A 13,771-nucleotide genomic window follows, 5' to 3' on the forward strand; every position below is an offset into this window, starting at 1 on the left:
GGCTAGGAACAATCGGGGGAATTACTGGGCTGTGTGGTCGAAGGGCCGGAACTGTACATCAACAAACAAACAACCAAACAACATGTCTTTAAGGCTCCTGGAAATAAGTGAGGGCAGCCGCCGAGGCTCATGGGATGTGTACCAGTGAGGGCAGCCGCCGAGGCTCATAGGATGTGTACCAGTGAGGGCAGCCGTCGAGGTTCATGGGATGTGTACCAGTGAGGGCAGTCCGCCGAGGCTCATGGGATGTCCCGGGGGGGGTGCGTCCACTGAGGCTCATGGGCTGTGTACTAGGGAGGGCAGTCCGCCGAGGCGTTCCAGAGAGGGTTTTCCGCCGAGGCGGAGGTGTACTGGCGAGAAGTTCATGGGAGGAAAGTGAGGCAGAGGCGGGTTGATTTACCGGATGTGACGTGAGATTCGTGCTGTTCCACAGAGCTTCCGCTGAGCGATGGCGGCTCTCAGGCGGGTTCCGGTTTCAGTTTGGCCTCGCTGAGGGCCCGGGCGGTCGCCTAAACGGGCTCGGCTCCGTCAGCGGCGGCCGTAGGAGGGGCGTGGGGAAGAGTCGGCGTCCTCAGTCCCGTCAAGCTGGAGAGGCCGGGGAGCCTGGGGCGGACGGCGATGATGATGAAGAACCAGTGTCTGCTGGGACTGAAAACGTTCGTGGCGTTCGCGGCCAAAGTCTGGAGCTTCATCGTTTATATCTTACGGCGGCAGATCCGTACCGTGAGTCCGGGGGGGAGAGACTGGGGTCCGTACTGTGTCCGGGGTGGGGGAGAGACTGGGGTCCGTACTGTGTCCGGGGTGGAGAGAGACTGGGGATCTGTACTGTGTCCGGGGTGGGGGAGAGACTGGGGGTCTGTACTGTGTCCGGGGTGGGGGAGAGACTGGGGTCTGTACTGTGTCCGGGGTGGGGAGACTGGGGTCCGTACTGTGTCCGGGGTGGGGGAGAGACTGGGGATCTGTACTGTGTCCGGGGTGGGGGAGAGACTGGGGGTCCGTACTGTGTCCGGGGTGGAGAGACTGGGGTCCGCACTGTGTCCGGGGTGGAGAGACTGGGGTCCGTACTGTGTCCGGGGTGGGGAGACTGGGGTCCGTACTGTGTCCGGGGTGGGGAGAGACTGGGGTCCGTACTGTGTCCGGGGTGGGGGAGAGACTGGGGGTCTGTACTGTGTCCGGGGTGGAGAGACTGGGGTCCGTACTGTGTCCGGGGTGGGGAGACTGGGGTCTGTACTGTGTCCGGGGTGGGGGAGAGACTGGGGTCTGTACTGTGTCCGGGGTGGGGGAGAGACTGGGGTCTGTACTGTGTCCGGGGTGGGGGAGAGACTGGGGGTCTGTACTGTGTCCGGGGTGGGGGAGAGACTGGGGTCCGTACTGTGTCCGGGGTGGGGAGAGACTGGGGGTCTGTACTGTGTCCGGGGTGGAGAGACTGGGGTCTGTACTGTGTCCGGGGTGGGGGAGAGACTGGGGTCTGTACTGTGTCCGGGGTGGAGAGACTGGGGGTCTGTACTGTGTCCGGGGTGGGGGAGAGACTGGGGTCCGTACTGTGTCCGGGGTGGGGGAGAGACTGGGGGTCTGTACTGTGTCCGGGGTGGGGGAGAGACTGGGGTCCGTACTGTGTCCGGGGTGGGGAGAGACTGGGGGTCTGTACTGTGTCCGGGGTGGAGAGACTGGGGTCTGTACTGTGTCCGGGGTGGGGGAGAGACTGGGGTCTGTACTGTGTCCGGGGTGGAGAGACTGGGGGTCTGTACTGTGTCCGGGGTGGGGGAGAGACTGGGGTCCGTACTGTGTCCGGGGTGGGGGAGAGACTGGGGGTCTGTACTGTGTCTGGGGCGGGGGAAAGACTGGGAGTCCGTACCGTGAGTCCGGGGGGAGAGACTGGTGTCCGTATCGTGTCTGGCTGAGAGAGGTCCGTACGGTCAGTTCTGGGATGGATGAGTCCATACTGTGTCTGATCTGGGTGAGGAAAGGATCTGTACTGTTGTGGGGAGGGGTGTCTGTCCCCTGAATACCAGGGATCTGTACATTGAAATGTAGAATCCTATCGTGAGAGTGTGGGTGATACCAACCAGGAGTTGTTTGTATTGGGAAGAGGGGCTCGGGAACGAGGATGCAAGTCTGCCAGCAAGATTCACTGGACATCATGACATGACATCCAACTCCTTCCGCCCATTCCAGCCTGACCCATCACAGGCCAGCCCAGAGAGTCTGTACCCATGGCAACTTCTCCCATCCCAAGCCTCCTGAAAGTAATATTCCTATTTCTCAGCACTGAATCTCATACAGTTCCTATGTAACACCTCAGATGCTATCCGAACACCACTACAGACCCTGTCTCTCCTCCTCATGAATGCACTGCTTCTGAGCACCAGGAAACTCGACAACTTCTCTTCCCATTCAACACGGCCCTCTCCTCACTCACAACATCTGGCAGTCTGCTCATCAGATCTGATTGCAAGTGCGACGCCGGGGTCTGATCCCGGTACGGACAGGTGTGCGACGCGGGGGTCTGATCCCGGTGCGGACAGGTGTGCGACATCGGGGACTGATCCCGGTGCGGACAGGTGTGCGACATCGGGGACTGATCCCGGTGCGGACAGGTGTGCGACGCAGGGGTCTGATCCCGGTGCGGACAGGTGTGCGACGCCGGGGTCTGATCCCGGTACAGACAGGTGTGCGACGCAGGGGTCTGATCCTGGTGCGGACAGGTATGCGACACGGGGGTCTGCTCCAGGTGCGGACAGGTGTGCGACACGTGGGACTGATCCAGGTGCGGACAGGTGTGCGACGCCGGAGTCTGATCCCGGTACAGACAGGTGTGCGACATCGGGGTCTGATCCCGGTGCGGACAGGTGTGCGACGCCGGGGTCTGATCCCGGTACGGACAGGTGTGCGACGCAGGGGTCTGATCCTGGTGCAGACAGGTGTGCGACACGGGGGTCTGCTCCAGGTGCGGACAGGTGTGCGACACGTGGGACTGATCTAGGTGCGGACAGGTGTGCGACGCCGGAGTCTGATCCCGGTACAGACAGGTGTGCGACATCGGGGACTGATCCCGGTGCGGACAGGTGTGCGACGCAGGGGTCTGATCCCGGTGCGGACAGGTGTGCGACGCCGGGGTCTGATCCCGGTGCGGACAGGTGTGCGACGCAGGGGTCTGATCCCGGTACGGACAGGTGTGCGACGCAGGGGTCTGATCCCGGTGTGGACAGGTGTGCGACGCCGGGGTCTGATCCCGGTACGGACAGGTGTACGACGTGGGGGTCTGATCCCGGTACGGACAGGTGTACGATGCCGGGTTCTGATCCCGGTGCGGACAGGTGTACGACGTGGGGGTCTGATCCCGGTACGGACAGGTGTGCGACGCGGGAGTCTGATCCCGGTGCGGACAGGTGTGCGACGCGGGGGTCTGATCCCGGTGCGGACAGGTGTGCGACGCGGGGGTCTGATCCCGGTGCGGACAGGTGTGCGACGCGGGGGTCTGATCCCGACGCGGACAGGTGTGCGACGCGGGGGTCTGATCCCGGTACGGACAGGTGTGCGACACCGGGGTCTGATCCCGGTACGGACAGGTGTGCGACGCAGGGGTCTGATCCCGGTACGGACAGGTGTGCGATGCCGGGGTCTGATCCCGGTGCGGACAGGTATGCGACGCCGGGGTCTGATCCCGGTACGGACAGGTGTGCGACGCCGGGGTCTGATCCTGGTGCGGACAGGTGTGCGACGCGGGGGTCTGATCCCGGTGCGGACAGGTATGCGACACGGGGGTCTGCTCCAGGTGTATGACACGTGGGACTGATCCAGGTGTGCGACGCCGGAGTCTGTTCCCGGTACAGACAGGTGTGCGACGCTGAGGTCTGATCCCGGTACGGACAGGTGTACGACGTGGTGGTCTGATCCCGGTACGGACAGGTGTGCGACGCTGAGGTCTGATCCCGGTACGGACAGGTATACGATGCCGGGTTCTGATCCCGGTGCGGACAGTTGTGCGACGCGGGAGTCTGATCCCGGTGCGGACAGGTGTGCGACGCTGGGGTCTGATCCCGGTACGGACAGGTGTGCGACGCGGGGGTCTGATCCCGGTACGGACAGGTGTGCGACGCCGGGGTCTGATCCCGGTACGGACAGGTGTGCGACGCGGGGGTCTGATCCCGGTGCGGACAGGTGTGCGACATCGGGGACTGATCCCGGTGCGGACAGGTGTGCGACGCAGGGGTCTGATCCCGGTGTGGACAGGTGTGCGACGCCGGGGTCTGATCCCGGTACGGACAGGTGTACGACGTGGGGGTCTGATCCCGGTACGGACAGGTGTACGATGCCGGGTTCTGATCCCGGTGCGGACAGGTGTACGACGTGGGGGTCTGATCCCGGTACGGACAGGTGTGCGACGCGGGAGTCTGATCCCGGTGCGGACAGGTGTGCGACACTGGGGTCTGATCCCGGTACGGACAGGTGTGCGACGCGGGGGTTTGATCCCGGTACGGACAGGTGTACGATGTGTGGGTCTGATCCCAGTACGGACAGGTGTACGACGCCGGGGTCTGATCCCGGTACGGACAGGTGTGCGACGCCGGGGTCTGATCCCGGTACGGACAGGTGTGCGACGTCGGGGTCTGATCCCGGTACGGACAGGTGTGCGACGCGGGGGTTTGATCCCGGTACGGACAGGTGTACGATGTGGGGGTCTGATCCCAGTACGGACAGGTGTACGATGTGGGGGTCTGATCCCGGTACGGACAGGTGTACGACGCCGGGGTCTGATCCCGGTACGGACAGGTGTACGATGTGGGGGTCTGATCCCGGTACGGACAGGTGTACGACGCCGGGGTCTGATCCCGGTACGGACAGGTGTGCGACGCGGGGGTCTGATCCCAGTGCGGACAGGTGTGCAACGCCGGGGTCTGATCCCGGTACGGACAGGTGTACGACGCCGGGGTCTGATCCCGGTACGGACAGGTGTACGATGTGGGGGTCTGATCCCGGTACGGACAGGTGTACGACGCCGGGGTCTGATCCCGGTACGGACAGGTGTGCGACTCTGGGGTCTGCTCCCGGTATGGACAGGTGTGCGACGCCGGGGTCTGATCCCGGTACGGACAGATGTGCGACTCTGGGGTCTGCTCCCGGTGCGGACAGGTGTGCGACACGGGGGTCTGATCCCAGTATGGACAGGTGTGTCCATTAGTGGTTGTCAACCCGTCGATCGCGATCGACTGGTTGATCTTTGAGACTTTCCCAGTAGATCCAGAAAAAAAATGAAAAATAAATACACAAATATTGTTGAGAGATTGTTTCCAGGTTGCGGGGTTTTAATTCAGTTCTTTCTGCCCAGTGTGCATGCGTGTAACTCCACTGCATTACACAGTGTAATTCAGTGGTCCCCAACCACCGGGCTGCGAGGAAACGATATGAGTCAGCTGCACCTTCCCCGTAATGCCACTGTTGAACCTGAACGCACGCGAGGTCATCAGCCGCCTAAACGCAGTGACACCGTCGTGCCAAGGGTCACTGGGTGGCCGGCAGGAAGTGCCGTTGCTACCGGCCCAGAGCGCGGACAGATGGGCGCCGTCTCTTAACCTGTTTACCACACCGAATGTTCGTGGGGAACCCGGTGCTAAAATATTCACAGACTGTAGCGATGTGCTACACACAGTGCTGAAATAACGACATGCAGTCGGTAAGTCGTTTTGAGGCTCGTTTATTCAAACTTCGCGGTGCTAGGATTTAATCCCTAGCACCTGCCCTCTCCGGGCGGAAATGACATTAGAGGTGCATTACCAAAGTCTCCCCCTGCGCGCTGGCTATTTGTGAGCCGGTTTGCCTGCACAGAAAGTGGGTTGCCACATAACCCCCCCCCCAGAATCGGCGATACACCCCAATGTCCAGAGTCTGGATCGGCCTCTTGTTTGGGAGGTCTGCCTCTGCGCCGCGGTGCCTGAACCTTGACCGGCTGTGCCAAGTCCACATGGGCTGGTTTGAGTCGGTCCACCATGAAAACCTCCTCTCTCCCTTCAATGTCCAGAACGTATGTGGACCCGTTGTTGTTGGTCACTTTGAATGGCCCCTCGTACGGCCACTGTAGCGGTGCCTGGTGTCCGCCCCCTCATACAAACACAAACTTACAGTTCTGCAGGTCTTTGGGTACATGGGTCGGGGTCCGTCCGTGCTGTGAAGTCGGTACGGGGGCCAGGTTGCCGAGCCTCTTGCGTAGTCTGTCCAGGACTGCTGCGGGTTCTTCCTCTTGCCCCCTTGTGGCTGGTATGAACTCTCCTGGGACGACCAGGGGTGCGCCGTACACCAACTCGACTGACAAGGCATGCAGATCCTCTTTGGGCGCTGTACAAATTCCAAGCAGGACCCAGGGAAGCTCGTCCACCCAGTTAGGTCCTCTCAGGCGGGCCATAAGAGCCGACTTCAAGTGACGGTGGAAGCGTTCCACCAGTCCGTTCGACTGTGGGTGGTAGGCAGTTGTGTGGTGTAGCTGCGTTCCCAACAGGCTGGCCCCAGCCAACCACAGGCTGGAGGTGAGCTGGGCGCCTCTGTTGGAGGTAATGTGGGCCGGTACCCCGAAGCGTGCTACCCAGGTTGCAATCAGTGCTCGGGCGCAGGAATCAGCAGATGTATCGGTGAGCGGGACCGCCTCTGGCCACCTCGTGAACCGGTCTACCACTGTTAGGAGGTACCTCTCTCCTCGGGACACTGGTAGGGGGCCCACGATATCCACATGAATGTGGTCGAACCTCCGGTGGGTGGGTTTGAACTGCTGCAGCGGGGCTTTAGTGTGCTGCTGCACCTTGGCTGTTTGGCACTGCGCGCACGCTGTGGCCCATTCACTGACCTGCTTGCGAAGTCCGTGCCACGCGAACTTGCTGGAGACCAGCCGGACGGTTGTCCTGATAGATGGGTGCGCCAAACCGTGTATGGAGTCGAAAACTTGCCATCTCCAGGCTGCTGGGACGATGGGGCGAGGTTGGCCAGTAGCCACGTCGCACAGGAAGGTCCTCTCACCTGGGCCTACGAGAAAGTCCTGCAGCTGCAAACCCAAGACTGCGGTCCTGTAGCTGGGCATCTCGTCGTCTGCCTGCTGCACCTCCACCAGTGCTGCGTAGTCCACCCCCAGGGACAGAGCCTGGACAGCTGGTCTGGAGAGTGCATCCGCCACGATGTTGTCCTTTCCTGAGATATGCTGGATGTCCGTTGTGTACTCGGAGATGTAGGACAGATGTCGCTGCTGGCGAGCCGACCAGGGATCAGACACCTTTGTGAACGCGAAGGTCAATGGTTTGTGGTCCATGAACGCGGTGAACGGCCTGCCTTCTAAGTAGTACTTGAAATGCCGGATTGCCAGATATAGTGCCAACAGCTCCTGGTCAAAAGCACTGTACTTGAGTTCGGGTGGTCGTAGCTACTTGCTGAAGAACGCCAGGGGTTGCCAGCGCCCCTCGATGAGCTGCTCCAGCACCCCACCGACTGCTGTGTCGGATGCGTCCACCGTGAGGGCGGTCAGAACGTCCGTTCTGGGGTGCACCAGCATCGCGGCATCTGCCAAGGCTTCCTTGGCTTTAACGAAAGCGGCCGCGGCCTCCTCGTCCCAAGTAATGTCCTTGCCTTTACCCAACATCAGGGTGTACAAAGGGCGCATGATACAGGCTGCTGAGGGGAGGAAACGGTGGTAGAAGTTCACCATACCAACGAACTCCTGCAGGCCTTTGACCGTGTTGGGCTGGGCAAAGTGGCGGATCACGTCTACCTTGGCGGGCAGAGGTGTTGCCCCGTCTTTGGTAATCCTGTGGCCCAGGAAATCGATGGTATCGAGACCGAACTGGCATTTGGCCGGGTTGATTGTGAGGCCGAAATCACTCGGGCGGGAGTAGAGCTGGCAGAGGTGGGACAGATGCTCCTGACTACTGCTGGCTATAAGGATGTCGTCCAAATAGATGAACGCAAAGTCCAGGTCGCGTCCCACCGCATCCATTAGCTGCTGGAACGTCTGTACTGCATTCAGAGGAACTCGAACAGGCCAAACGGGGTGATAAGTGCTGTTTTGGGGATGTCTTCAGGGTGCACCGGGATTTGATGGTATTCCCGGACGGGGTCTACTTTGGAAAATATTCTTGCCCCTTGCAGGTTTGCTGCAAAGTCCTGTATGTGCGGCACGGGATAGCGGTCTGGAATTGTAGCCTCGTTCAGTCTGCGGTAGTCGCCGCATAGTCTCCAACCCCAGCTGCTTTGGGCATCATGTGCAGCAGGGAGGCCCATGGGCTGTCAGACCTCCATACGATCGCCAATTCCTCCATCCTCTTGAACTCCTCCTTCGCCAGGCGGAGCTTTTCCGGGGGGAGCCTTCGTGCACGGGCGTGGAGGGGTGGTCCCTTGGTCGGGATGTGGTGCTGAACCCCGTGTCTGGGCATGGCTGCCGTGAACTGCAGTGCCAGAATTGATGGAAAGTCTGCCAGGATTCTGGTGAATTTGTTGTCCGACACCATGATGGAGTCCAGGTGTAGGGCCGGCAACTTGGCTTCACCCAGGGAGAACATCTGGAAAGTCTCGGCATGTACCAGTCTTTTCCCTTGCAAGTCGACCAGCAGGCTGTGAGCTCGCAAGAAGTCCGTCCCCAGGAGTGGTTGGGCCACTGCTGCCAGTGTGAAGTCCCACGTGAACCGGCTGGTGCCGAACCACAGCTGCACTGTGCGGGTGCAGTAGGTATGTATCGCCCTGCCGTTTGCGGCCCTCGGTGGGTCCTGGCTTCCTGTTGCGGGTGTCGTACCCCGTTGGGGGCAAGACGCTGATTTCCACTCCGGTGTCGACCAAGAAGCGGCGTCCTGACTGTTTGTCCCAGACGTACAAGAGGCTGTCCTGGTGGCCAGCCGCCATAGTCATTAGCAGCAGCTGGCCCTGGCCTTTGCAGGGCAGGCAACAATGGCGGGCTTCTGTGCCCCACTGCTGGTGGTAGAAACACCACTGTTCACTGGCCTCCTCACTCCTGCCTGTGTTGTGTGTGCCCCCCTGCCGGGCCTGGTCTGGTCCACTGTTGGGTGCGTGTCCTGGTAATCTGACCGACGGATGCCATGCTCTCCCTCTTGGCTTTCCACAGCACATCTGCCCGTGCCGCTACCTTCCGGGGGTCGCTGAAATCTGCGTCGGCCAGCGGCAGATGTATGTCCTCAGGCAGTTGCTCTAGGAACACTTGCTCGAACATGAGGCAGGGCTTGTGTCCATCAGCCAGGGCCAGCATCTCATCCATCAATGCTGACGGCAGTCTGTCTCCCAAACCGTCCAGGTGAAGCAGGCGGGCACCCCGCTCACGCCATAAGAGGAGTGAGCAGCGCTTTGAATGCTTCATATTTGCCTTCTTCTGGAGGCGACTGTATGAAATCCTCAACCTGGGCATCCATCCCCGGTCAAGGACATTCACCACGTGATAGTAACGTGTGGAATCAGAGGATATCTGCCAAATCTGGAACTGGGCTTCTGCTTGGCTAAACCACACGCGTGGTCGCAGCGTCCAGAAAGTCGGCAGTTTTAGTGAAACTGCGTGAACAGATGAAGAGTCAGACATCTTTGGTCCAAATCCCGTTTGGACCGTCGGGGTCACCAATGTAGCGATGTGCTACACACAGCGCTGAAATAACGACACGCAGTCGGTAAGTCGTTTCGAGACTAGTTTATTCAAACTTCGTGGCACTGGCATTTAATCCCTAGCACCCCCCCTCTCCGGGCAGAAATGTTGGAGGTGCATTACCAAAGTCTCTCCCCGCACGCTGGCTATTTGTGAGCCGGTTCGCCTGTGCAGAAAGTGGGTCGCCACTGGACGACCTAATTCAGGCTCTGGGTTTCATAAATGTGGGAGCAGCTACCGCGCTGCCATCGACTGAAACAATTGACAAGGGGGGATGTTGAGTTTTTTCCAGCTGACAGGTGTGTGACACCGGGATCAGACCCCGGTACAGACAGGTGTGCGACACCAGGGACTGATCCCGGTGCAGACAGGTGTGCGACATCGGGGACTGATCCCGGTGCAGACAGGTGTGCGACGCCGGGGTCTGATCCCGGTGCAGACAGGTGTGCGACGCCGGGGTCTGATCCCGGTGCAGACAGGTGTGCGACGCCGGGGTCTGATCCCGGTGCAGACAGGTGTGCGACGCCGGGGTCTGATCCCGGTGCGGACAGGTGTGCGACACGGGGGTCTGATCCCGGTGCGGACAGGTGTGCGACACGGGGGTCTGATCCCGGTGCGGACAGGTGTGCGACGCGGGGGTCTGATCCCGGTACGGACAGGTGTGCAACGCGGGGGTCTGATCCCGGTGCGGACAGTCGTGCGACACCGGGGTCTGATCCCGGTGCGGACAGGTGTGCGACACCGGGGTCTGATCCCGGTGCAGACAGGTGTGCGACACGGGGGTCTGATCCCGGTGCGGACAGGTGTGCGACACGGGGGTCTGATCCCGGTGCGGACAGGTGTGCGACACAGGGGTCTGATCCCAGTGCGGACAGGTGTGCGACACGGGGGTCTGATCCAGGTGCGGACAGTCGTGCGACACCGGGGTCTGATCCCGGTGCGGACAGGTGTGCGACACAGGGGTCTGCTCCCGGTACGGACAGGTGTGCGACACCGGGGTCTGATCCCGGTGCGGACAGGTGTGCGACACAGGGGTCTGCTCCCGGTACGGACATGTGTGCGACACCAAGATATAATCCCGGCATGGACAGGCGTTTAACACCTCTGTGTTAATGCCATGTGATAACAGTGTCCCACCCTGGCATGGAGGGAGTTGTAGTGCCGGGATCCAGCCCTGGCACAGCGTGACTCCAGATTTGATGAGCAGTGGAGTGTATCACCTCCGTTCCCAGCGCGGAGGGGCATGTGGCGCCAGGGTCCAATCCTGATAGGTTCGGCTATGCGGCTGACAGGATTGTGTGAGAATTACTGCAGCGTTACTTTGTTGTGCCTTCAAACTGCGGAAGTTTATTGATATTGAAAGAAGTGGGTACGTTGGGAAATGAAACTCTCAGTTGTTCTGAGGTTTGTCTGGACTGTCACTGGGGCTTTCCTCGTGGGCTGCAAGACCTGTGTGTTAAATGTGGTTAGCGTAGTTCCCCTCACTGCTGAATATTCTAAATAATGCTGCCTTCAGCAGCACAATCCCTGTTAGGGTTCATCCTGCCGAAGTCCTTGGGGCAGTGAGGGTAGATTGCTGCCACTCCAGGGTCTGCTCTTTCTCCCTCTAAGCCTAAGCGAACCCTTTGAACGATCGGCGTACAGAGCTGCCAGCCATCAGAAGTATTGGCCTTCAGTTGAGACGGTCTGATCTGGCGTGGGTGGGTGAGTGACATTGGGGTCCAGTCACAGTGCAGACGGCAGCGTGGCAGAAATGTGTGTCTGTAGGTCAGGGCATCTTCAGAATGTGATGCCTTAAGAAGGAGACATACATCTTTAAAGACTTGCACCATTGGGAACATGCCTTCCTCTGGTCCAGGAGCCTGCAAACACACTGAACCATTTGGGAACAGCTTCTACCCTCTGCTGTTAGACTGTGGAATAGTCTTTGCCTGCTAGCTCACTATTCCTCTTTCACACTATTCAATTCTAATTTATAGCAGTTCTATTTAACTTTATTTATTACCATACATCACAGAACAGGTCTTTCCAGCCATTGAGCTGCTCCATCTATCAACCACCCCCGAGCCTAAACACAGGACAGTTTATAATGACCAGTTCACCTACCAACGGGAAGTCTGTGGGTTGTGGGAGGAAACCAGAGCACCCGGAGGAGACCCACACAGTCACGGGGAAAATACACAAACGTTTTTACAGGCGGGAATTGAACCCAGGTCACTGGTACTGTAAAGCGTTGTGCTAACCTCCATGCTACCACTACACTTTATGTATTTGCACTATCCTGCTGCCACATAACAACAAGTTTCACAGCATATGTCAGTGATATTAAACCTGATTCTGATTCTTAAGAGATCGATTTGAAATTAGATCTTTGTTATGGAGATGTTTGGGTAAATCAAGAGTGGACTTGAGTCGGGATCTCAGTGAAAGGGATTCAGGATTGAGGTTTTTTTCTGATTTACCTCAAAGTTCAAAGTAAAATTATTATCAAAGTTGGATATGACACCTTGTGCTATCCGGAGATTTATATTCTTGCAGACATTTGCAGGAAAAATATGGGCATTTAATAGAATTTATGAAATCCCGATACATAAAGACTGCAACAAGCAGTGTGCAAAAGAAGACAAGTTGTGCAAATAGAAACATAACACTGTGAACTTGCACAGTAAAGGGTTGTTGAAAGTGAGTCTGTTGCTTGTGGAATCAGTTCAGAGTTGTGGTGAGTGAAGTTCTTTTTCAATGATTCTTTTATTGATTACTTACATACAAATACATTATGATATCATGAAAACAAAGTTGAAATGCCCCATATCTATGTATAGTAAATTAAACGTGATATTGAAAAGGTATATTTTAGTCTAATCTAAAACAAAATCAAAACCCCATTTTTAAAAAAAAGGAAAAAGTGGGGGGGGGGGGGAAGCTGTTTGGTTAAAAGAAAAGGAAAAAAATCCTGAACATAGTCGTAAATTCACAGTCGAAGATTGTGAAAGTATTTCCAAAAAGGCCCCCATGATGTGAAAAAATCTTGTCTAGGTACAGAAATAGAACACCTAATCTTCTCTAAATTTAAACATGACGTAACATCAATCAGCCAACAGGCATGAGCAGGCGGAGCAGCATCTTTCCATTTAAGCAGCAAAACTCCTCTGGCTAAAAGAGAAATAAAAGCCCAAATATGCCAATCATTCGACTTAAGAGTAAAATTATTTCCTTCGAAAAAGCCAAACAAGGCAGTCAGAGGGTTGGGTTTAACGTTTACTTTAAAATGCTCCAAGAAAGTTTGAAATACTTTGTTCCAAAATTTATCAAGCCGTGGGCAGGACCAAAACATATGGATGAGAGAGGCTGCTTGGACATTACACCTATTGCAGTATGGAGAAAAATCTGAATAAAAATGAGTAAGCTTATCTTTCGTCTCTATGAACCACTTTAATTTGTAAAAAAAAGTGACAGGCACATAATGAAGAGGTGTGAACAAGTTTATAAATTTTGTCTAACGTAATGTTTCTCATTGCCAACAACATATTAGAAATAGATCCGTTACGAAAAGGTTTCAGAGTAAAAATTATATCAATTAGATTCTTATCTGGACATTTAGGAAATGTATGATGTTGAGGACACAAGAACTCTCTAATTTGTAAATATCTAGAAAAGTGAGCTTTACGAAGATTATATTTGATATTTGATCAAAGGAGGAAAGCCTATCTCCAACAAACAGATCCTGAAAACATTTAATACCTAGTCTGTTCCACTCTTTAAGAACTACATCAGTCAAAGAAGGTTTAAAAAAAATTAGAAAAAATGGGACTAGAGAGTGAGAAACCAAAATTCCCAAAGAATTTTCTAAATTGTAATCAAATCCTCAAAGAATGTTTAACTACATAATTATCAGTTAAATTACTTAAGGATAGAGAAATTGAGGAACCAAAGAGAGAAATAATAGAAAATTTATTAACAGAATTAACTTCTGAGGAAACCCAGTCAGGACAATCTTAACAATTAATATAATATAACCAAAATGTAAGGTGTGTATTGACTACCCAGTAGTAAAACCTAAAACTTGGTAGAGCTAATCCCCAATTTTTTTTATATATATAGTTTTTTGAAGATGAACTTTGTTTAATCGGGGGGGGGGGGGGGTTTATTCTTCCA

General features: G+C 56.3%; 1 protein-coding gene across 1 annotated transcript in view; it reads left to right on the top strand.

Annotated features, from left to right (window-relative positions):
- Positions 1–278: 278 nt before the first annotated feature.
- LOC132397031 (CTD nuclear envelope phosphatase 1) overlaps positions 279–13,771 on the top strand; it is a 32,424-nt gene continuing 18,931 nt past the window's right edge. The window contains exon 1 of the mRNA XM_059975266.1: positions 279–723. Coding sequence (XP_059831249.1) covers positions 619–723 — 105 coding nt within the window. The 5' untranslated portion in view covers positions 279–618. The remainder of the gene's footprint in view (positions 724–13,771) is intronic.

The sequence above is a fragment of the Hypanus sabinus genome, chromosome 7 (assembly GCF_030144855.1).
Source record: "Hypanus sabinus isolate sHypSab1 chromosome 7, sHypSab1.hap1, whole genome shotgun sequence".
Lineage (NCBI taxonomy): Eukaryota > Metazoa > Chordata > Chondrichthyes > Myliobatiformes > Dasyatidae > Hypanus > Hypanus sabinus.